General features: G+C 47.8%; 8 protein-coding genes across 8 annotated transcripts; 4 read left to right on the forward strand and 4 right to left on the reverse strand.

Moving 5' to 3' along the window:
• Positions 1-2,504: 2,504 nt before the first annotated feature.
• On the reverse strand, positions 2,505-4,324 carry PGRI_054520 (Carboxylesterase, type B; the record flags this gene model as incomplete). Its single annotated transcript, XM_040793165.1, has 4 exons — positions 2,505-3,091; positions 3,142-3,762; positions 3,820-4,006; positions 4,064-4,324. 4 exons carry the CDS (start codon positions 4,322-4,324, stop codon positions 2,505-2,507), a joined length of 1,656 nt encoding a protein of 551 aa, XP_040645132.1.
• Positions 4,325-5,196: 872 nt separating this feature from the next.
• Positions 5,197-5,658, forward strand: PGRI_054530 (uncharacterized protein; the record flags this gene model as incomplete). Its single annotated transcript, XM_040793166.1, has 1 exon — positions 5,197-5,658. The coding sequence occupies one exon, from the start codon at positions 5,197-5,199 to the stop codon at positions 5,656-5,658; it is 462 nt and encodes a 153-aa protein (XP_040645133.1).
• A 168-nt stretch (positions 5,659-5,826) lies between these two features.
• PGRI_054540 (glutamate--cysteine ligase) lies at positions 5,827-8,162 on the reverse strand (the record flags this gene model as incomplete). Its single annotated transcript, XM_040793167.1, has 7 exons — positions 5,827-6,831; positions 6,882-7,467; positions 7,518-7,643; positions 7,695-7,837; positions 7,903-7,968; positions 8,024-8,096; positions 8,152-8,162. 7 exons carry the CDS (start codon positions 8,160-8,162, stop codon positions 5,827-5,829), a joined length of 2,010 nt encoding a protein of 669 aa, XP_040645134.1.
• A 1,419-nt stretch (positions 8,163-9,581) lies between these two features.
• On the reverse strand, positions 9,582-10,022 carry PGRI_054550 (NADH dehydrogenase [ubiquinone] 1 beta subcomplex subunit 7; the record flags this gene model as incomplete). The annotated part of the gene is made up of 3 exons (XM_040793168.1): positions 9,582-9,686; positions 9,785-9,906; positions 9,971-10,022. 3 exons carry the CDS (start codon positions 10,020-10,022, stop codon positions 9,582-9,584), a joined length of 279 nt encoding a protein of 92 aa, XP_040645135.1.
• A 383-nt stretch (positions 10,023-10,405) lies between these two features.
• PGRI_054560 (putative APSES transcription factor) lies at positions 10,406-12,652 on the forward strand (the record flags this gene model as incomplete). Its single annotated transcript, XM_040793169.1, has 3 exons — positions 10,406-10,441; positions 10,534-10,720; positions 10,785-12,652. 3 exons carry the CDS (start codon positions 10,406-10,408, stop codon positions 12,650-12,652), a joined length of 2,091 nt encoding a protein of 696 aa, XP_040645136.1.
• Positions 12,653-14,414: 1,762 nt separating this feature from the next.
• On the reverse strand, positions 14,415-15,769 carry PGRI_054570 (uncharacterized protein; the record flags this gene model as incomplete). Its single annotated transcript, XM_040793170.1, has 5 exons — positions 14,415-14,460; positions 14,525-15,027; positions 15,096-15,275; positions 15,486-15,548; positions 15,764-15,769. The coding sequence occupies 5 exons, from the start codon at positions 15,767-15,769 to the stop codon at positions 14,415-14,417; spliced, it is 798 nt and encodes a 265-aa protein (XP_040645137.1).
• A 221-nt stretch (positions 15,770-15,990) lies between these two features.
• PGRI_054580 (Male sterility, NAD-binding) lies at positions 15,991-17,620 on the forward strand (the record flags this gene model as incomplete). The annotated part of the gene is made up of 2 exons (XM_040793171.1): positions 15,991-16,714; positions 16,785-17,620. The coding sequence occupies 2 exons, from the start codon at positions 15,991-15,993 to the stop codon at positions 17,618-17,620; spliced, it is 1,560 nt and encodes a 519-aa protein (XP_040645138.1).
• Positions 17,621-20,127: 2,507 nt separating this feature from the next.
• PGRI_054590 (uncharacterized protein) lies at positions 20,128-21,870 on the forward strand (the record flags this gene model as incomplete). Its single annotated transcript, XM_040793172.1, has 1 exon — positions 20,128-21,870. One exon carries the CDS (start codon positions 20,128-20,130, stop codon positions 21,868-21,870), a length of 1,743 nt encoding a protein of 580 aa, XP_040645139.1.
• Positions 21,871-23,585: the final 1,715 nt, after the last annotated feature.

The following is a 23,585-nucleotide window of genomic DNA, read 5'->3' on the forward strand; positions in this document are numbered from 1 at the left end:
GTATATACGGAGAAGGAATATCATATGGAACAATCCCCACAAGCTAATAATATTCTGTGTGGACATCCTAGGATCCCCCTTTTGACCATACCGACCTCCATACTCCGTACCCGTAGATGTTCTATGTATGTATTAGAAATATATGCCTATGAGGCTGTTGATCGTTCCAAGGCCTATGATATCTGGTCTCGGATCGGTGGCCGACACCAACTCTATTTTGTGACATCGTATACGGGCAGATCGCATTCAATAGTTTCCTGCAGTGAACTGCGAACTGTCCGTTGTGGGGTCGACGGCAGGGTCTTCCTTTTTGTCAGCACTCTGTCAGCACCCTTTTTGGAACAAATGTCGGTGTATTCCTATGAAGGTACACGCGAGCTAACCTCGTGGTAGATTGTCAGGAGCTAAAAGACGCAGGTGGTAGATCGGTATTTAAATCGGGCTCTCGGGCCTCCTACGCCATGCCGAGTTAGGGGGTACTTTGGGAGATGGGTGGCCTAAGTGGAGTGTAAGGTTCTCGTTCTTTTGGTGTTCTTTTGTCTTCCCTATTTGAGCTGGCAGTGGTAGCATGTTACTGCTTATTCCGTATGTTGTACTCCGTACTACGGAGTACAATAAATATAGGCTCCCGGAACTTGGCCGTGGAAGATATACTTGAAAAACGGACTTGCATTAGTCTTCCGAATCTGTACCTCGTATATGCAAGTATATATTATTATTGCATTTCTGAAATGCAGACATTACATTACCAACTGCAGCGGATCTATCCGAAATACCCAGGTTCATCATCCTTGTATATTTCTGTTGTACAAAGTCTTGAAGAATATCATCTTCTTCCCAAACTAGTAGAACCTAATCGATCCGCAGATCAATTATCTTCCCTCTGATTGGATGGGAATACAGCCCGGCCCCAATCCGTTCGTTTTCGTTTTTCCAAATTGGATCTAGCGGCTCCATATTGACATCGACCTCGGGATCTCGGGTGTTCTGACTGGAAATCCCCTTTTTTGTGGAAAGTTTATTTTAAGCCAATAGAAATGCAATGAGTGGAGATGAATCGAATATCCGAACCTATTGATTTCAATGGGGTTTTTTCTTACATTTGTTATGAACTTTTAATTGAGGATCAGTTATATTGTAGAGATAATAATATTCGACGGACAACATAGCAATATATTTTAGGTACACAGGGGGATCTATATCTTACCAGTATACGGAGTACACCGGTACTGCACTGCAAGCTGCAATCTGCAATCTGCAAGTTTCTCAATAGTCAATCTGCATCCCCAAGATCGGGCAAACAGCTGCATCTGCCCGAAACCCCAGATTGAGTACGGAGTACCCGAGATCTCCCGGGAGATGGCTTGCAGGAGGATACGCTGTGTATATTTGAATTTGGATTTAGGAGAAAAAGAGGCAACCATTTTAAAAACCACTAGCCTTGCATGAAAGTTTCATATCGTAGAATTTCAGCCCCGCCCAGATCTTGATGATGCATGTCGGAGATCCTTACTTCTCCCTGTGATCCGAGATTGGCTCTAAGCACCATTGTTGAAATTGTGGCGGTGAGCTTTGGAATGTATGAGGTACAACTGCTACCCGTCATACCCATGAAAAAGGCTGGGGCAGGTATATCGGGCTCATCGGCATGTGAGATCCTGCGTGAGTGAATTTCGTGGGCTTAGGCCACGTCACTTATCTGCCCATTCCCCATGCAAGTCTGGAGGCGTATCTCATACACAGACATTGTATATCGTACTCCGTAAATCGAAACTAGTTCATGTCGTGGTGGAGACAATATAGCTCATCCAAGATGGCTTGGCTTTATGATAGGACCCGCGCGATAAGCGCCTTGAGTGGGACAGCTAGATTTCCATGGATATGGGATATGAACACATCCAATATAGCTGTAAATGGACACTTTGGCTGTTGACCCACTACTCTGTATAGCGGGATTACTACGGAGTATGTACTCCGTATCTATCTATAACTATGTCTCACTGTGGATTGATTTTAGGATGGGTTATCGTGGGTCTAAAAAGGGTAAAAGTTGGGGACGAAAAGGGGTTATTGAACCTTTCGGAGACTTTGGAAATTACCAATGGTTCTAGAATAAAAATTGATCTGCAGATCTTCCAATGTTGTAATCAAATTAAAGCTGCAAAATTGGATCTCGATCTAGATCTGCAAATTTAGTGATCGTAGCGGGACATCTATAGATTACATGTGGCTCCAGCTCGTGTTGATCTGAAATTCAGACCCCTTTCTTTTGCTCCCTTTTCTTTCATCGACAATATAGATAAGGTGGCTTAATTTTGGATATTAAAAGAGAAGGGGTACCCTTTAGGGAGTAAATAGTAGCTTCTTGGCGTTACTCGGGTCTCCACCCGACCCATGGTTCGATTGATTTTATCTTGGATCTGGATCTCGGGTCCGATTCCCGTGGAACATCATAGATTTACTTGGAAGCTTCCAAGGTTCTAAAGTTATCGCTGTAGATCCTTCTATCGCCAAAAAGCCCGCGCAACAGAGTTGATATAATCGATCCCATCTTTGCGCCATGTATCAGCCTCCATATGACTGGTAGTATTAGCATCAAGGCAAAGATCAACGGGCTTGTTCCTGGAATAAGAATCCCATACAGCTGCTTTCACACCCGGGTTTGGATCAAGGTCGTGGATAAAAGATGCCCACATGCTCGTCATCATAGAACTGAGGTCAATGTACGACTGCGGCACCCCGGCAAACGGTTTACCGTAGTGATATCCCAGTCCAGCAATGTTGTGGAACACAAAGGATACCTCTTCGAAATGAGTCACACCTGAGAGGGGTGGCACATCTGCCGAGCGTACATTGAAACGGTAGCAGTATGCTGGGGTTGATGTCTCGGCCCATGCTTCGCATTGTCGTCGGCGACTGGCATGCATGGAGTAGTCACCTGCAAAGGCTGAGGTGCGGCGCCATTGGTGGCCGTTTGAAGGCACGCGCTGGTCTCCGAGATATGCTGGAATGCCTTGCGATGGGTCATCTGGGTAGAGCTCGAGGATACGTTTGGCTACAGAGTCGGGTGTCCGGAAATTGAATCCACCGTCTGGATGAGTTAGCTGCTGTGTTGATGGTGTAGAAGATTTGTATATATACCTGTTAAGTATTGATACCATTCCTCTGTAGTGTTGATTCCTGTGGGCCCAAATGCTGTTCCTTCGTCCGTGTTGCTGCCAGCAATGATAGGGACCTTCACAAATGCATGCTTGTCTAGTTGAATGCTACCCCAGTTCTGAATCAAGTCCCCGTCTACAACCGGCGAAAAATTGTAGTCAGAGTTGCCGTCCGTGCCGTTTAGAGCAGTGTTAAGTGTCTCAAATGGTACTTCACGAAGGCACTGCAATGAATCCACGACATCCGAGCAGCCTACCTTGGAGGCCAATGTATCGTAGTTTGATTGGAACGTCGTATAATTCGCCGCATGGGCGGCTATCGATCCCCCAGATTGCATGATACCGGCCCGGAACAGCTTGTCATCTCGTCCATTGTATGCTGTAAGGTGGTATCCCACTGACATGGCACCTGCTGACTCGCCCCATATGGTGACTTTCTTGGGGTCGCCGCCAAAGGCGTCGATATTTTCCTGGACCCATTGAAGCGCCAACCTCTGATCTCTCAATCCAAGATTGGTGTTTCCACTCCCGGACACTTGACTAGAGCTTATAAAGCCCCATGCTGATAGTCTGTAGTTCAGTGTGACAGCGATGAACGGTTTGCCTTATATCTTAATTAGACCAGACTTCCAAGTATCCAAAGAGAGGGCTAGATCCCTACCTATTTGATACGAGTTTTCCACAATCGCAGACATGTTGTAACGCTCATCGGCACCAGAGCCTTGATAAAATCCACCGCCATGAATCCATACCCCAACAGGAAGTTTCGAGTCCTTGTTGACAGATGAACCTCGGATGACATTCAGGATGAGGCACGCTTCTGACTGAGGGTACCAAATCGAGTCCGTCTATTTTCCACATTGGTAAGAATCATATGTGAACATAAGTGAAAGAATTGTACTCACACCATATCCAACGCAAATATCCGAATAATGTGTCGCATCGCGTGTACCATCCCAGCTTGCATTCAATGGCTTCGGCACGGTAAAGCGCAAATTACCCACTGGTTGCTGGGCATAAGGCATACCCAGGAAGAAATCCTGGTTGTAGGTTGAGCTTCGTACTCCAGTATAAGTTCCATTGCGCACTGTCACAGTGGGAGATAATTTTGCTGGAACAGCATGAACTGCTGTCCATAAGAGAAAGCCGGTCGCAAATCCAAGCATAATGATATAAATTGGCACACTTTTGCCCACTCTAGTCCTCTCATTCTGCATTTCGAGTTTCATTTTATACCTGTAATATACATCGTTGAAGGTCTGAGGACGTCTAAGTTGCGGGGGAAACCTTATAATCGCCCAAATTGTTTATGATCGACAATTTGAAAGTGTGTGATCGGCTGGTATGGACTTCAGTTACAAGTAGGAATAATCGATCAAAGGGTACCGGAGTATAATGGGAAAGGAGGAGGGATAGTCCAAGTCTATTCATCCACCAATGTCCCTTCAGGATGTTTGGGGTATTTAGTTTCATGGCCATTTCCCCAAAACCTTCACGGACGATTGCCTACTTTGGTCATAGCTATATTATTGAGCTCGGGATCCATCCGAGGTCTAACCGGAGCTTTTGTGCTGACTTCCGAGGTAAATGAGCCCAATAGATTTGTAGATTTGCAATATAGTATAAAGGAGACATAAAGCCCATAGCCTAGCAGTTTCCACATGCCTCTGATAGTCACACAAGCATCAAGTCCAACGAAGACAGTGAATGTAAGGACATTGTAGGATGAAAGCCCGGACCAAACATCAAAAAGTCGACGTGTGACACGAAGCACTTACCCTCGTATGACAACAAGATCCTAGGGTTCCTGAAATGCTGGATTTGAACAAAGTTAGACAAAGTGTAACAGACCGAAACAATAGACCGATGGGCATGTAACGGTAACAGATGTGACCCGAATAATAGTGAGCGGTATACACATATGTAGGTACATATGCATATAGAGTTGTTTGCTTCTTGGAACCAGAGAAGATAGAAGATATAATAGCACGATCTCCCACTATAATAATGATTTGACGACTAAATCACTCCATCAGCAATGTGCTGGTCATTATCAAACCGTCCCCGCACTGGGGCAGCAATTCAGCTGGAATCGGAGACAGCCGCCATCATTGCAGTCACGCAAAGTTTCCTCGCAGCACTGAGCACCAAGTCGCGCGCCGATTTCGAGAAACACTGTATCCGAGCAGGAGGGATGACACTCTCACCTCCATCCCCGACTTCCCTGCGCTTCTGCACGATTGGTTCGTTCGTTGAACATGTCGCTAGCCTCAAAGATGACATCGATGAGCGTATCTGGGATCCCGAGGTAAAGGTGCACGACACGGGAAGCCTGAACTTAGCCGCTGTGTGGGCGCCATTCCGGTCGAAGATCAATGGCGTTGTGGATCATGTTGGTGTGGAACTTTTTGTTTTGCATAAACTCAACGGCGAATGGAAGGTGACTGGGCTAGCGGACTCTTGCCGGTTGCCAACTCAGGAGGAAATGCTGCTGGAATGAGTACTTTGGTTGGAGGTATTTCAATGAGAAGATTAAAATTCATCAAATGCTGTGACAAGGAGGGCTGCCTCCAATTGTCATAAATATGTGCAAATAGTTTCGAGTTTCCATCATACATCCTCACACTATGGATATCTAATTGTGTGTGCGTGTGTGGGTGCCTCAGATCTAGACCTTCTTGCCTCGGAGAAGTTCCCATCCGACTGATCCCTTTTTGCCTTCTTTAACAGTCATCTCCTCAACGGCCTTCACTAGATCATATGTGATTTCCTCAGACACAACACTGTCTTGCTTGTAGCTCGGATGCTTGGCTACAAATTCACGCATCCAACGAGCCCCAGTCCAAAGAGTACCATCAGCTCGCTTCCGGATCAAATCAAGATAGCTGGCCAGGAAACACCTGGTCTCGACGTCAACATTGACGCTGTTGAGGTAGGACTCCACAAGCGGGATGAGACCAGGGAATGACCCGTCTGCACATCCATTCACAATGTCATCGATGGTCATGAGATCATACTCTGTCTCAACGGGACCAAGAGGGGGAGATGGAGGTGGAGTGTTCATAGCCGACGATGTCGTAGATGAGAAGGTGCTGCCATTTGCCGACTGCTGTGCGCTTCTGGGCACCCTGCGAGGGAAGGGGTCCTTGCGGAACCAGAATTTCCGATCAAGAACAGCATTGCGAGCGTGGGCCGTCTCCATGTTCTCCGTGGTACGCTGGATCGGGATGTAGAAGTTGAGATCGAAGCTCAGGATTGCACGAGTGATGAGGACGATGAAAATGCTAAATGCGGCGTTCTCGAAATCTGTGATTTGGATCTCCATAGACCGGAACTCAACTCTCCAACCAATATCACTATCTGGTGGCGGTGGCTTGAAGCGCATGTGCTGCCAATTAGTGGACTGTAAATTCTCGAAGTGGTCACTCTTGTTAAGATCCAGTTCTTCAAGATCTTCAGAGAAAATGACCAAGGGATCACGGATAAATAAGTGTGCAAAATGCGTCGCAAGTAGATCATCCATTCCCCCGTCCATAAGGCGTTTCTTAATATCCTGATCAACAACTAGATCAGGATCGAAGTATTCTTTCCGGAGACGAGGATCCTGGGATATGTAAGTCGAATTAGAGGCATATCGCGACTTGGGAATTCTCCACCGGTCGTTCTTAAGAGGCTGCGAGAGGTTAGTTCGGTGAGCCAAAGGTATAATTACGGAAAACCTACAGCTTCGCCAAGTTCCTCGCGTGTCCTATCATCGACTGCATTGCCGATTTGGTTCCATCGCACATCCGTGTCCACTAGGAAACCTTTATAGATAGGGGTAGCGGCAGTCAAGGCCAAAAGAATGGGCCCCAAAGGACTCAGCTGATCATAAAGTCTTCTGCCCTCTGTCATATTCTTTGCTTGAAAGGTGATCTGCAAGCAACAGCTGCCCATTCCGAATGCCATGGCATCCATGTAAACATGATCGTCCTTGGCCGCGCCGTTGCGGACGTCGTCATCCTCGGGCCAGTTGTGAAGGTCGTAGTTAACTGTTGGGTCCTTGAATGGCCTGGGTGTATTTGTGTCATGGAAAACAGGTACGTTCAGTTCAACCTTGCGACCTCTCCGGGATCGAATGTTGGCAGCCAGAGTAGGGAATCGGATATGAGGGTTAGCAATCTCATCAGGAACAAACTGCGAGCGGAGAGCTGGTCCAGACGGGGGATAATATGGCTGGATGTAGTCATCCTTGGTTCCCAGCCGAGGGAAGGTTGTTAGGGTGATGGGGACTTCATTCGGAGCCATGTGTGCTTTTGCGACTTCTCGTCTTAGAGATTGTTAGCATATTTCAGATCAAGTTGTGTTAAAAGAGCTCACCTCCACTTCATATTGGACTCCACCTTGAGTAGGTCTTTAAACCCGATTCCCCAAGGCTGTCCAGGAGTAGCCTCCAGCATGAATCTTCCAAATTCGGGGTGGAAATGAGGCGGCTCCTCTCCGGCACTAGTTGGTGTCAGATATGCCAGTTCCTGATTGACATCAAATCACACTCACTGGTCTCCAGTTTCGCTATCCTTGCCGGAACCAGACTTCCACAACGCCTCGTCTCTTGCTAGTGATTTCAGGATCTCAGCCTGGGCTAGAGATAGCCGGGATTTCTTCGCTGCGTCGTCGAGAGCTACCACGAGGTATTCAACCTATCATAGAGGATATGGATCAGCGACTGCGACCGGGAATCACTATGCGAGCTAGGACAACATACCTCGTCGCCCCAAAGAAGAGCATCGCGTTCTTTGCCTCGTGCCCTGCGCCAATTGGCAAGTAATTGCTAAATCAGTCAGACACCTTGAGGTTCGTTGAGGACGTAGACAAATACGGCATACCTCGATACCCCACTGCCGTACCTGATCCGCCCTTTTCTTGGCTTCCGGCCATTCCAGCGCTGTTCCAAGTGCTCTGCTTGAGATTAGACGGATTCTGAATAGTCAAACAAGCCTCTCAAAGCACATACAGAAGACCCATTGTGTCAAAGATGGTAGGTCTTAACCAAACACAAAATGCCCAGGCACAAGTATAGGGTAAAAGAGTCAATACAATCCCCAAGTGTATAGGAGAGCTGAAGGTCGAAGAACCGATAGTAATCAAAGAGAGCTAGACCTGCGCATAATCCCGCTTTCTAATCGATTCTCTCTAATTCCTAGCAAATGGCAATGAGGGGGATTTTCGTCGACCGGCCGATTTTCTGGCGGGGGCGGCGATAACGGCGGGAGTTTTATTTCCTTGGACGGAAACTTTGACTTGTATTATTAATCATGATTTGTCACCTACCTAGAATCCTAAAGACTTCCTTGTTATTTTTAACATGACTTTTCATATAAGGATACCCTCATCTGACTTGGGGGAGTTGTGAATATGGAGTTGTCTTGGTATAAAAAAGGCTTGGAGGTGGTGATATGAGACCCTGCAATTGCGTCTTCAAGGATCATCGGAGCGTCTATCAATAGGTCCGAGCGTTGTATAAGGTAGAAAGGGAAAGACAACGAAGTCATAGATATGATACTCAATAATTAATGTCAAAATTGACTTGAATGATGTTCACTCCTCTACATAGTGAGCTAAACCATAGAGATAAATCATAACACCTATAGGATATCGAGAATAAGAGATACCATAAGTATAAGAGGAACTTATTGATTTAGTTTAATGCACATGTGCTGAACTTATCATATCATTAGACCTACTGCAATCCTAATATCGTGCATACCACCAATCGGCAGCAATACAGCTAATGTACCTTGCAGCGCTGAGCTTATAGAGCCACAAATGATCCTTGGACGCAGGACTAGACAATGTTTAGCTAGTCAACAATTTTCGGCCATAGGCCATGGGGTTTAGGCATAGTAGAATATTTATATAATACAGACCCTGCTACTAAGTAGTATGTAGTCTGAATGAACTCGCAAGCTTTACATTGATAGGCCGTGACGAGAGATCATTGCCGAAAGCAAAGCAGTGCAGCCTAAAGTTCAGTAAAAGAACTATATGTGACCATAGCCTCTTTATCACCGAGAAACCCCAGGAAATTAGTTAGTCAAACTCCTAGGGTTGTATAATGCTTGTAGCACAGAAGTAATCTACTATACAATCTGCTTACATGCACCGAGCTATGACAAATGACAACTTATCCATGGGCTCATGTCTGACTCAAGGAGTATATCGATCTGAGAAATATGGTAGGTATCAATTTAGCCAATGTCAAACAAAGCATCAAGTTGGATGCAATTGTTGTCTAGATAAGTGAAGAAAATAAAGTGGCCAATTTTGATAAAAGGTCCCAACGCCAAAAGGCAATCCATAAGCAGTTTCGGTGTATCTCTTATTTACATATCCTGCTACTATAGTAGCAGCAGCACCGACCGCGCATACTAACAGTCCCACAATTCAGTTGCTCCGGGCGCCGTCCTTGGCGGCACGCAGCTCGTCCATCTTGGCCACACGCTTCTTGAACTCTTCGTACTGGCACTTCTCGTATGAGTGGCGTTCATTCTAGAAGAAAAGAAGAGAATTGTATTAGCTGACTAGCTCTGGAAAGCGCTTTTGTCGCATCGGGTTGTGTTGGAACGTCAAAATGAAGGATCTCGAACCTCGCACTTCCAGGGAAGGTAGTACTCTGCTTGCCGGCATCGGTTCAACGGAATCAGCAGGTGTGCGCATGAATCTCTGTACTGCATAGGAAGACGGGCTTCCGACATTTCCTGGCGGGTTGCTAGAGTCTGGTCAACTTTCCTGCTAGAGCTTTTAATTGTTGATCAATGGCCTTGAAATCTTACCGGAGGTCTCCGACAACCCCACGGCACTCTTAACCGTTTCAATAACAGTCATTTTGTAGGGAATTGAGGGTGGAAAGGCAAAGAGCGGGGAGACAGAGGCAGGACGGCGTGGTTGGCGATTCCCGCTCGTTTGAGGTTCCTGCTGGGCCGATATTGGTCACATGACATACAATCACGTGATATTTCCGAAATGGGATTAGTGCGCACTTTACGCGTCCAGCGCGTATTTGGGATGCCACCCCCAGCTCCACCGAATCGTGTCTCTACGTTCTCGGTCCGGATTTTTATTGCGTGCAATGCGTGAAGTGCCGAAGCATTATTAACTCAATCAACTTGTGGATCATCTAGGGGTGACAAATCGGCTCCAACGTGCATGGGTGTTAGATCGCTCTTCGGGAACCTACTGAATTGCAGCGGCCAACGGCGACGCACATTATGGCTGACACCATCTACTCTGCTACCTATAGCAGTGTAAGCTATACCTCCAATGGACATTTCCACTCCCGTCACGTGGGATTGTCTTCCGCTTTGAATGCGAGCACATCTGACATTCTCACTCCCAGGTCCCGGTATACGAGTTCAAGCTCGATACTGACAGTGTGATGAGAAGGCGAGCGGATGATTGGGTCAATGCAACACATATCCTCAAAGCTGCAGGCTTTGATAAGCCTGCACGAACGCGCATCCTCGAGCGAGAAGTCCAGAAGGGGGTACACGAGAAAGTTCAGGGAGGCTATGGCAAATATCAGGGTATGTCTTGGGATCTATGTAACCTGAAGAGAAGCTTCATCTTACTGACAGGCAATGCTCGCAGGAACATGGATCCCACTTCCAGAAGGTCGCCAACTTGCGGAACGCAACAACATCCTTACGAAATTAGCCCCGATTTTCGATTATGTTGCTGGAGACCATAGCCCCCCACCAGCGCCAAAGCATACATCGGCTCCATCTAAACCTAGGGCGCCGAGGAAATCGGCTGCCGCAAATCGTGTTGCGGCTGCGGCGGCAGCGGCTGCCGCCGCCGCAGCTTCGGAAAGCCTGAAGGTCGTTCAACCTCAGCACAGCATGGGTCCACCGACCATTCCACAAGACCACTATGAGATGAATGCAGGATTCGACGATAACGAGTCAATTGGACACGCCACAATCGAATCATCATCAATGGTCGCAGACGAGGATATGCTTCAAATGTCACATGGCGGACGGAAGCGGAAGCGTGGAGTGGATGAGGCAACCGCCATGTCCATCAGCGAGCAAGAACACATAATCTACGGCGATCAACTTCTAGACTATTTCATGACCGTGGGTGATGCCCCCGAGGCAACGCGCATCTCTCCTCCCGAACCCCCTGCTCATTTCCAAGTCGATCGAGCCATTGACGATTCTGGGAACACAGCTCTCCACTGGGCATGTGCGATGGGTGACTTGGGAATTGTGCAAGATCTTCTACACAGAGGGGCCAACATCAAGGCACTTTCGGAGCATGAAGAGACTCCACTCGTCCGAGCTGTTCTGTTTACCAATAATTACGAAAAAAGAACGTTTCCGACTCTCTTAGATATGCTTCTGGACACTGTCTCTTTCCGAGATTGGTTCGGTGCCACTATCTTCCATCATATTGCAGAGAATACTCGAAGCAAGGGAAAGTGGAAGAGCTCACGTTATTATTGCGAAATACTTCTCGATAAGCTATGCAAGACATGCTCGCAAGATGAGATACAAATGTTGTTGTCATGCCAGGATCAAAATGGAGACACCGCTGTCTTGGTCGCTGCTCGCAACGGGGCGTTTCGTCTGGTGAACACCCTTCTTGTGCATTGTCACCGTGCTGGCGATTTGGTGAATAATAAAGGGGAAACTGCCAGCAGTATCGCACAACGTTCCCAGCATCATGGCCATGATATCCCACCGGCCCCCTCTTCCGTTACCATGGCTAACGAACATATCGATATCGAAGCAGCTGGTCCTGGGGGAACGGATCGACAGTCCGTTGCTCCAATTCCGGATGCCTCTGCAACCTCTGAGCTCCTCTCTAAGATTGGGACCATCATGGCCGAAGCTAATAAAAAGCTTGCTGTGACTTATGGAAACTCAAAGATCAACCAGCAAGATTCCAATGATGTCGCCAATCCGGAAGCGTTACACGAGCAATTGGAATCCGACCGCCAGAAGATCCAGAAGCAGCTTTCTACATTAGCGGCTAAGGAGGCCGAGCATGAGCGCAGTGACGACCAAGCTGATCGATATGAAAAATTGCGGGCAAGCTATGAGTCCCTTCTTGAGCAAATTCAGCATGCTCGGTTGGCCGAACAGTTTGCTATTACGGAAGTGCCTAAACCTATGACAGCATCGCTCGAGCAAGATGAATTAATGGCTCGGTATCGACTCGCTCAAGAGCTCTGCTCTGCGCAGAAGATACGTCGCAATGCTGTTAAGGATTTAGCCCAACAAACAGCGGATGCAGGTGTGAGCACCAAGTTCGACATGCACCGCAAGCTGGTGGCTTTGGCGACTGGGCTCAAAGAAGAAGACCTGGACCCTATGGCTGCGGAGTTGGCTGAAACATTGGAATTTGACCGAATGAACGGCAAGGGCACCACTCCGGAGCTAGGTCATCGACGATTACCATCCCAGAATGAGTCGGCCACTCTCCCTGGACATGGTGTCCCAGTGGATGCCTAGGCACCGCATGGGCACCCATGGACTTGATGTTTGATTTTATTTCATGACTCATTGATTTTCTTCCTCTGGCACACTATCTCAGCCAGCAGATACCCCGCATCTTTATCTTTTTCTTCGCACCACTGTTTTATCTTTTTTTTCATGTTCTCACGGCTCAGCAACAACTTATCTAGTTGTGATTCTGAGTCCCTTACTCCATCCGACTGGCATTATGACATTACAAGCAGACAAGGCGAGCACATGCTGTCTAACTCTTTTTTCATGTGCGTCTGGACAAACCATAAGAGTGCTTGTATCTTGTACATACAACGTAGGGAACAACAGTTCCCGGACGGGCGAGATGCGAATTACGAAGCCAGGAGGGGCTGAGGTGTACGTTATGCATGTACGATTCATTTATGATGGCAAAATGCGTGGTTTACACCAGCGTTTGCGTGAAATTTTACAGTTGACAATCCAGATCTTTATGGCCCGTTGTAGATCATACTCACACTAGCCCTTTCCCTGTGTAGCCTTATGATTTAGGGGAAGGGGTCTTTAATATGCATACAACATATTGCCACATGGTTATCATGTGCAACGATCGCCAATATCACACAAGAGTAAGCATGTGATGAGAATTGTAGATCTTACTTAAGTATCTACCTACTGCCCCTTCTCCTACTAAAACTGACCAACTTTGAACCCTATCCTCTCAATAAATTTATATTGTAATAATCTTCTGATAATTTTCAATAAAAGATCATTATTAGATTAGTAAAATTATTTCTTTCCGAATAGTCTAATATATTATATTGAGCTTCTAATTATGAATAAGATAAAAAAATAAATAAAAATAGGTTACATATAAATTCATCGAGAGAATAAGCTTCAAACTCGGTCACTTTCGGTGGGAAAATGGGCAGTAGGTAGATACTTAGTAACTAGCAGGTATGCCTTGACAAGTCCCGCAGCACCGGTACTGCAGTACCAGTGCTGCCGTAGCACTAGGCCCTTGGTTCGTTACTACAGCACTAAGGCTTAGCAGCACTAGACACTTAGTTCGGTACTACGGTGCTACGGCGGGAGTGCTATAGCACTATAAACCATGTAAACACAGCTAGTCTTGTGATATATATAAGTTATGTAGAAAAGCTAGTAATTTTGGGGTATTTTGTTTACAGTTTTTCTAAACTAGAAAGGGTCATGACTTATTATAAGATCTTAGACCGCGACATCGCCCATGGGCCTTCTTAGTAAGTAAAATTAGCGTAACACGTGACTTATTTGGACAATTCTCAAAATATTTCAGCTAAATTTGTATTTTTTTAATATATTTACAATCATAATTCTGGATTTCTAATAAGATATATATAAATATATATAGTATAATTTACTATATATCTACTTTTTATATATATTTAAGACATCTTTATTATATGGTGGGCGTAGTGGGCGTCATGGACAGGCACTCGAAAATCCAAATAGCCCACCGCCCACCGTGGACGGGCGATGGGCACCTCCTAGGTGCCCATGGACGGGCGATGTCGCAGTCTATTCAGACTGTTAACTAAAGGAGAAAAGGGTGCCTGGTATGGAAGGTATAAAATACTCAGCAATGCTAAGTGCCGTGAGATGCTCAAAACACGTCACAACAACCAGCAGATGCTGACCCCTACCGTTGGCACTGTGCCATTAAAGGTACTCCTTGATCCGTTCATCGCACCAGTTCCAGAAATGGGCTGTGCCCCCGTTTCCGCCATCTTCCTCAAGCAGCGTAGCCTTAGTTAAATCGGACCGGAGCGGAGATATACGTCCAAATGGAGCAACTGCGGGTCAAGCATTATTAGTTAGGGTCTCGGTCCCGGAGCTTTAGACAAGTTTCACACTTACCCCCACTCCTTGGTCCAGTCGACCTGGTCGGAAACAACCTCCGGCGAAAATCCGGCGTAAAGTGCCGTGTAGGCACCGTAAACAGTCGGATAGCACACTAGCTTAGCGACGATGCGTAGCTGTAGGCCTTGGTCGCGAGGTAAGCCGGAGACGACGTTACCAGGATCGATAGGTATGCTAGCGACGCCTTGAGCTCTATAGTGGCGGTTGTGCTCGATTCCCAGAGCCCAGGCGCCCGTCTTGCTTAGGCTATAGCGCTGGGTTTCCTTTTCTGGCTTATGGTAATCGAGGTTGTCGGTAGCAATACCTACGTCCTGGTGCGCGCCAATCTCCATACCAAACGAGCTATACCAGATAATACGCGTCAGACCCTCGGTGGCGACGAGAGTCGGCGTTAATAGCTTAGTCAGTAGGTGGGTGGCCACGCAGTTGACGCCTAGGCAGAGCTCATACCCCTGCGCTGTCACAGGAATAGGCTTGCCGGACTCGCTCGGGCCGACCATCTATCATCAATTAGAAGTCAGAACGACTAAAGAGGGAAGGACTAGATACGTAGAGGTGGTGGACGTACGATACCGGCATTGTTAAAGAGCACGTCTAGGCGCTGCTCGCGGGCGAGGAAGGCGTCAGCGGCGGTCTTCTTACCATAGAGGTCTGCGGGCAGGTTCGCCTCGGTGAAGGCCGGCTTGGGCGGGAAAAACGCCCCCAGAAGTGCGACAGCGACATTGTTACAAGGTTGGTCTGTCTCACCCTAAGATCTCAAGAATTGTTAGGATCGGTGCCAGATAGATGAACACCACGTATCCTGAAGAAGAAGGGATTCCAATTCAGTTGCGGTCGATGTCGGATTTTTAGTGACAGGAAACTGTTTTAGCTAGAAACCTTAGTGCTGGAAAGTTAGGTATTGCCGATTACCCGGCGGGGCTGACTAGTAAGTAGGCACGGGCCGACTCCCGCTTACTTTCCGTGGGGCGTTCCCGAGGTCTTTCCCGTGTTCCCTCTTCTTCGCTAGCTGCTTGCCATTCTAACCATACAGGAGATAATCAACCTAAGACAAATAGAGCAAATGGGCGTGCCACGTAAGCGCATAATTTAAACGTTCCTGCAGGTCTTACCACTAGCGCTACGAGACTAACTATTCTAGCTCGCTACTATCCCATGATTCCCATCTCTGTCCTCTCAGCTATTCCTTTCGCGCCCGAAGATTCTCACGATATAACAACAGGATATGAGGCTTACCTGCATGCTACTAGCAGAAAGTTTAACTGCGCATCAATGTATGTGAATACAGAGAAGGAGATAACGTATTTGTTCTCGTGTCATCTATCAACTGCGTCATTGGTAATCACGGCCAAGCTAACTACGCTGCCGCTAATACATTCCTATGCGGGCTTGCGGGAGCGCGACGGAATCGTGGGCTGCGTGCCGCGACAGTCAACGGTGGCGCCATCCTCGGCGCAGGCTACATGCAACGGGAGCTGGCACGAGGCGAGCTCGACGCCATCGTCCGCCGGTACCGCATGATGCGCATGTCAGACGGCGATTGGGGCCAGTCCATCTGCGAGGGTATCGACGCATGTCGTCTAGAAAGCCCTGTCGGGCCCGAGCTGACCACGTCCATTGCTGACGTTACCTTAGACGAGGCGAGTGCCCCTGACGCGCCGCTATGGTGCTCGAACCCCAAGTTCAGTGCGTTTGTTGTTGTCAAGGAAGATGGCGGTCGTGGTGATGAGGGCGACGGCGCCGGTAGCAATGTCCTGACCGCGACTGTCACGGAGCGGCTGCGCCAGTGCCGGTCGGAAGACGACGCGAGAGATATCATCAAAGAGGCTTTTGCGGCCCAGATGGGCACCGCCTTGGGCTTGGACGGTACAGTGTCGGATCAAGAACTCATGGCCTCGCGTTCAACCGACCTCGGCACCGACTCCCTAGTCTCTGTGGACCTGCACTCGTGGTTCCTGCGTAATATCCAGGTGAACGTGCCAACATTGAGCATCATGGGGAGCGGAAGCCTGGCAGATCTCGTCCAGAACGCTGTAGATAATCTGCCCCGAGAGCTGCTGGCCACTGCCCACGATTCTGAGGAGGCTAGCAGCGCACAGGACTCTGGAGACTCTTCCCCTTCCCGTGTTGCGGGCAGCGTCACCCCGGCTATCCCATCCCACCGTCAATCAAGTCCACTGCCTAGCAGTGCGTAACCTCGAGCGGCGGCTCACACAGGGGTCTCTGCCGTCAGACCCACGCGTCATCTACCACGCAGGCGACCTCGCACAGCCACTCCTTGGAATCTCGGCGTTGACAGCACAGTCGATTTCCGATTCGGCTTCAGCTGTCATCCACTGTAGTGCAGACACGTCGCACGTAAAGCACTTCATAGACGTGCGAGCGTCGAACCTAGGCTCGACTATAGAGATCGCGCGCGAGTGCTTACGGCGTCGCATTCCGCTATACTACGTATCGTCGGCCGGGTTAGGTATGCTACACAGAAACAGCAGGGAGGATGGCTTCCCCCCGGGGCACATTGATGTGCCGGCGGCACAGGTGCCAGATAGGACCGAGGGGTACATATGCAGCAAGTGGGCGAGCGAGAGGTTTCTGGAGCGGGCGAGTGAGGCGTATGGTCTGCGCGTCGAGATCTATCGGCCGTCGACAATTGTGCGCAAGGGAAGTGACACAGTCGGGGACGAGGCAGACAAGGACTGGGTGAATGCATTTATCAAGTACGTTAGGCTACTGAAGGCGGCGCCCGAGTCGCGGAGCAACAGCGGATTTTTGGACCTCGTGCGCGTCGATACAGTGTGCGAGCAGATAATGGGGCGCGTGTTTGATAGCAGTCAATCCACCATGGGTATTAACGAGGGCAACGATGTTACTTACTTCAATGCGGTGGGAGACGAAGTGCTTGCGCTCGACGGTCTACAAAATATTGGGCTAGCCGATAATGAAGCCTTTACGAAACTACCCAGGGAAGAATGGACGAGACGTGCTGTGGCGGCTGGTCTGCATCCTGGCGTGGCCGTGCTCATTGAGACTATGGACGAGGTTGGCGTGAATTACCCGAGATTGTGGAAGGGCATGAGCGGGAGTCGGGTTTGATATAACATTTAAGATGTTAGGGAGGTTTATAAATAGCAATAGGAACCCGTGGACGGCTTATTTGGCTAGTACGGCAGGTTTTAACCGCCATCGCGCCAACCGGGATTTTTTACCTGGCAAAATTAGTACAACATACATACTCAACACCTATCTACATATAGCCCTCCCTAGAGCTGGGGTGCCAGTTTTCCATCCCATTTTCTCGCCAAAATAAGAAAGATAAATCAGTCGGATTTACTAGAACTGTATGAATTAGACCTCGACAATTGAAATACAGTTTTTAGATCACCAAAAATAGCATTTTTGGTGGTACTGTAAATTATTACGCTAGTAAACTAGAAGGGGGGCGGGTTTGATGCCGGAATTTGTTAATTAGAACCGCTCTATACAGTGTATTGTAAATAATTTATCCAAAAAATGAAGCATTTGGCCTCCATACAAATCCAGATATCGCCACTTTTTGGCAGCAGAGCCGTCGGCGGCAGAGCCTCAGAGGCAGCGAGGCGGAAGCGCAGGAGATCTCCAAGTACTCCATCTCGGCGGAGCCAGCAGGATCAGATAAATCGGTGATTTGAAAGTAAGGATCAATGGATCCATAGAAGATTGTCATCTAAACCACAAAAGATATGGAGTTATATGATTTTGCAAGGAGATCGAAAGCTTCCAAGGAAGGGCCATACTATAGCGGTTATTAGATTCCTACTCCGTGCCAAGTTGGCAGACAATGTTCTACAAATTCCAAGATGTCCCTGCCTTTCTTCGTATTGCTGGGTTTGTCCTAATGTTGGTATTTAACTGGACTTCAAGCGTCGATTGCCTTTGAAATCAATAACTGCCCCGAGTTAACTTACAGTTCGTGAGACAAACTCTTACGCCCCTTATTATCTCACAGTTTTAGGGGGAGATACAAGACAATGAGGTATGATGAAATAAAGCTAGCCAATGAGTATTGTAACACACGGGGCTGCCAAAGAGCAGAACAATAAACCCTGGGATGCTAAACTAGATTTTGGAATTCCCAAAATATGAAGGTAATGATCATAATGAGATCCAAGTCTGAGCTAGAAGCAAGCACAAGTCCAAGTAAACCCAACCAACCCATTGGCTAGCGCTGGTAGCTTGGCATTAGTGGCGAGCGGCTCTAGGGACATTGTCAGGCGTAGAGGCCGGCCACGTCGCGCCGCTAGTGGCCAACAGCCAATGATTTGGCTCGGGATGTGATGGGGGATCACTTCGAGTCTGGGTGTATCGCTTATTGGTCGATCGGACAAGCCAGTCAGATCTTCCTAATGGGTGTTCTTCTGTGATGCTGTCAGCTATGATCAGGCAGTTAAAGGTAAGAAATATTGGCTTAGAGTGATAGGTAAAGCTGAAAAAGCTTGAATTACCCCCCAAACTTCCCTGAAACAAAATGAAAGAAGATATCAAAGTGAGCTATTGATATTCTGATATTTCTCTTTTCAAAGCGATTGTGTCTGGAGAAAGGACGCTAGTACCTTTTGGGCCTTATTGTGTTCGGTTGATGCCTTATCAATTAGGCAACAATCCCCGCCTAAGCCATCCACCATCTCTCTCTTCTTCTTCTTCTCATCCTCAACCCTCCATCTAATCTTCGATTCTTTCTTTTCCTTTCCCTTCCTCTCTGCATTCCTTCTTTCTCCGCAGCTCTTCTCGTTTCATGGAAAACAACCAAAAAAGCATTTATCCACTTTGCAAATAGTCCCGATTAGTTCCGTCCCCCTGAAGAAAAACGTTGCGTTTGGCCGAAACCCGAATTCACTTTTGCCTCGAGGCATTCATCTCTTCGGATCCCTAAATTCGTTTTCACCTTATTAGCCTAGCACTGGGTTTTTTGGTCGCGACCTTCAGTGTTTCAGCCTTCAAGCCTTCGGTCTTCGGCATCGCGTGAACTACTCTCTTATTTTTTTTATTCGGTTGGGTTTTGCAGAGCATTTCCCCCGGACATTTCATCTTTTCTTCGTGGTCTTGCTTCGCGCGTGGCTTTTTTCCCCTCAAAAATATCCTCTTAATTGTTATTTTTTTTTTCCTTCGACGTGTTTGTCGTCAGACGTCAAATCGTCTCCACCTCGGCTTCAAAGACTTATTCCTCGGGTTCGCGACTTTCAAACCCAGCAAGTCCTTGTACAGCTTGGTTCTTCTAGCATTCGTCGTCTTTATCGCTAGCCACTCGCTCGATTTATCTTCACATCTTCACCTGTGATTGGTATGTGTTGTTGTCTTCTGCCATCCGCTGGATCTTACTCATCAATTTCTGAATACAGAAAACTCGACTCTCCCGCGTTTTCTGTTTCGGTCGTTGAATCCCGATCTTGCAGGCTTACTCCAGCGCTCGTTCTTGCATAGATACCATAATTCCTTAATCGTCAGGAAGTGATTTCAGGTTTGTGGTTGACCCCAAACGCTCACATTGAATCCGGACGCGAAAAGACACCATTTGCCTCGCTTGCATTCTATTGCACATACCTATACCCCACCACCAAACGAATATGAGTATGGACGCTGGCAGTCTTGCTCAAATGTCTCAGATGTCTTACAATTCTTCTTTCAACAATGGCAACTCCCTGGGTGTGCCGGGCTCTGGCTTCGCCTCGCGCGGCAAAGGCTCTCATATCAAGCGTTTGAGTATGCCTCCCCAGGTCGCTACCATCGACGAGTCCCAGGCATCCGCATCTGTCTCCACTCCGCGTACCAGCCGCTCTCATCTTTTGGCTGGATTGCGCACTGCTCCCAAGTCTGCCACAATTCCCTCTGAACATCAGCAGCGGAGTGGAACGGAAGGTTCACGATTTACTGGCTATTCCAACCGAGGGGCCGACCGGGTCCCACAAACTGCGACTGGAGCTGGATTCCCACAGCACAATTACACCACGAACCAAAACGCGAACTCTCACCGCAACCACTCGCACCACAACCGCATGATGTACACTATGCCAGAGCAGGTACTTGCACCTCCGATGCTTGAAATGGCCGGTGGCGACGTTCCAATCGATGAGAACATGTACGCAGAATTGATGTCCACCAATCTGTTCCTTGCTGCGCAGCAGCAACGTCTGCAACAGCAGTTGATCAGTGTCACTGCTGCTGCTCAACAATTCCAAGGCCTCAACCTTGGGATGCCCCTTCCTCGGCAGCAGCAGATGCCTTCGCTCTCCATTCCTGGTATGGGATTTTATCAACAGCAGCTCCAACAAGGCGTTCAGCCCATTGTGCAACCGGTTCCCGGTCAACCTGGAATGTTCTGCGTCTACAATCCTCTGACTGGCCAGCAAAGCTACGTCATGGACAATAACTCCCAGGAAGATCGCCAGCAACAGTTTTATCAAGATAACCAGGCCCATATTGGCCAGCAAGTTCCTCAATTCCGTGCAGAGATTTCTCCGCCTGCGGACTCCACGCAATCTCCCATGCAATTCCCGCAGCCAATTTCCCCTCCAGTTGGCAGCCCCTCTCCGCCCCATGAATCGTCTGTGAATGCTCTTCGCCGAGGCCACCGCAAGAACCTTTCGTTTAACCCAAGTATCAAGACAAACATTGATACTACAAAGGCCAATGTAGGAGCCGGTCCAAGGTCTGCTGCCCTGCCGCCGACACCGGCCACTGGAACATTTGGACCCGGTCAAAGTCGTGCTGGTGAGCATCCGATGCGTCAGCCCCGTGGCCCCCCTTCGCTTGAGGATCTCGTGGCCAAGCCCACCTCCAAGCACGAGGGTAGCAAGAACTTTGCAACCCGCCAGCGACGTCGTGCCGTTCACAATCTCGTTCGCGCGGGGATTGAGCGTCGTAGCGACACACGCAGTTTTGGATATCACAGCAGCGGAGGCACTAATACCCCTGCGAGTGAGAAAGAGTTTACCTTCTCGGATGGTGATGATGCCACCGTGCGCAGCGGCGGAAGCCTCTCCAGCAAGCCCAGTCTAGGCAGCCTGCGAGCGGTTGCTAATGGTGCCATTGGATCCGAGAGAAGGGAGAAATCTGGCCGGGATCGCAAGTCCCCGGACAGTCCCTTCCATAGTGCCACTCCGACTAGCGAGGACGGCGGCTACTTTTGCTCAAAGTTTGTTGATGCTCGCGGGGACTATGCTCCCTCGCCTAGTGCCAGTGGCACATCGTCGCCGTCAGTGGCGTCTGTTGTTGCTGGCCAGGGGCCGGCAGCCCAGGCACCAGAACGGCGCAAGACGCCGATGCTGGTGTTATTCAGCGCTGAAAAACGCAAAACACCCTTCATGTAATGCCGAACATCACGCGACAGCGAAGTATGACCTTTCTTTTTTGTTCTTCTTTTTGCCAATTGGGTTGGCTTTTATCTTCCTTTGCCTGTGGAAACCCTCTGTCATTCCTTTTCTCATTACCACTATTGCTGGCAACTCATGCCAAGGGTTATGTTTTTGTGACGAAAGATCTTGATTGGTCTGAAATGACTTTATTCTTAACTTTTTCTTTTTGGCTTCTCTTCAACGTTATCCACTACATTCTATCCTTTGTCGCCTGGCTTCATGACAGCTGAGGCTGGGCAGACCGGCTCTCTTCTCTCGGATAAGACAGGATGAGCTTGAGACTGGGAAGAGGGACACCTGTGACAAGTTGTCTTATCTTCTCTTCTCTATTCGGTTTCTGGTGTACATCTGGCTATGTACAGACAGCTCTCCCGGTGCATTCTTTGAGCTCAAATCACTTTGGTGAATACATATCTTAGCAAATGTCTGATTTTTTGGAAGTATCTATTTGTATCTGGCTATGTTGATCATACCCCATCAACTTTTCCAGTATCTAAGTGGTTTTTGGTCGAACAAATCCAACAACTTAGTCGGATTATGCAGGTATGCTTCGTATGTCCTCCAACAATCCTAATGCTGTCCTACGATAACCCACGTGGAACACCTGGTTACTCGGTCTGTTGAAGAGTTCGTAGGTATCGCTCGAAAGTTCTAAGTAGAAGAGGTGTATTTGTTGGTATCACCTGTTAGAGCATGTTGTTTAAATCTGAGAGTAGAGAGTAAAGATGGCATAAACCATGCGTCAAAAGGTCATAAGATATTTTAAAGAAAGGACATCAGAGGTAACCTTGGCTGCTCGTAAAATTATATTTATGCGCGATGGCAGCATGAATCTCGCTACATCACATTCAAATACCTGGGGCTTTATGCGCACCATGGATGTATCTCATGCTTAGTCTTTTATCGTCACAGAGTTACAGAGCCGGGTTGTATGCTAATAATTATGGAGGGTGGCTCCGAGCTCGGACTAGCTGCCTAAGCATTTCGGGTTCTATTTACACTTTTTGTGAAAAGGCAAAATAAGAAGTGGCTGTTATAGAACTTACTACGATGGACTCATATCCCAGACGGCCGGTATCGGTGAGCAACTGGATGAGTTGCACTTAGATGATGAGTTCAGCGAGGTGATTAACAAATAGCAGGGATGCAAAGGTCGGGCCGAAGGAAGTAAATGTTGCTAGCTTTTGTCTCTTGGCCTATGATCATATATTTAGCTCAATGTCACACTACTAAAGGAAAATAGTTTCTTGGACATGAGTGAAGCCTAATATATAGTAGTACCGTAGCCGACACTTAATTTTGATGACTGGTTTTGTTTGCATTGAGGAAACCTTGATATACTAGGTTAAATGCATTTACCTATATAGTATTTGCCTTTGAAGTATGTGATATCCGTAAGGCTTGTGTTGTATATCAACCATGGTAAGACTACGGCCTTAAAAAAACCTTGCAAACTTTAACTTTACCAAGCTTCTACATAGTATATAGCAGTTTGATACCGAAAATATATTACTCATAGGATATTCAATTACACGTAAAACAAGACACTATCGGAAAACATATACATACTTCAGAGGGTTCAAGCTCAAACATTTAAATGTGATTTTTTCTTAGCATGTGGAAAGTCTAATGTCACAATAGGTAAATGTAGACAAAAATATTTACTCCCA

This window comes from Penicillium griseofulvum, assembly GCF_001561935.1.
Source record: "Penicillium griseofulvum strain PG3 chromosome Unknown contig_84, whole genome shotgun sequence".
In the NCBI taxonomy this organism is placed as follows: Eukaryota; Fungi; Ascomycota; class Eurotiomycetes; order Eurotiales; family Aspergillaceae; genus Penicillium; species Penicillium griseofulvum.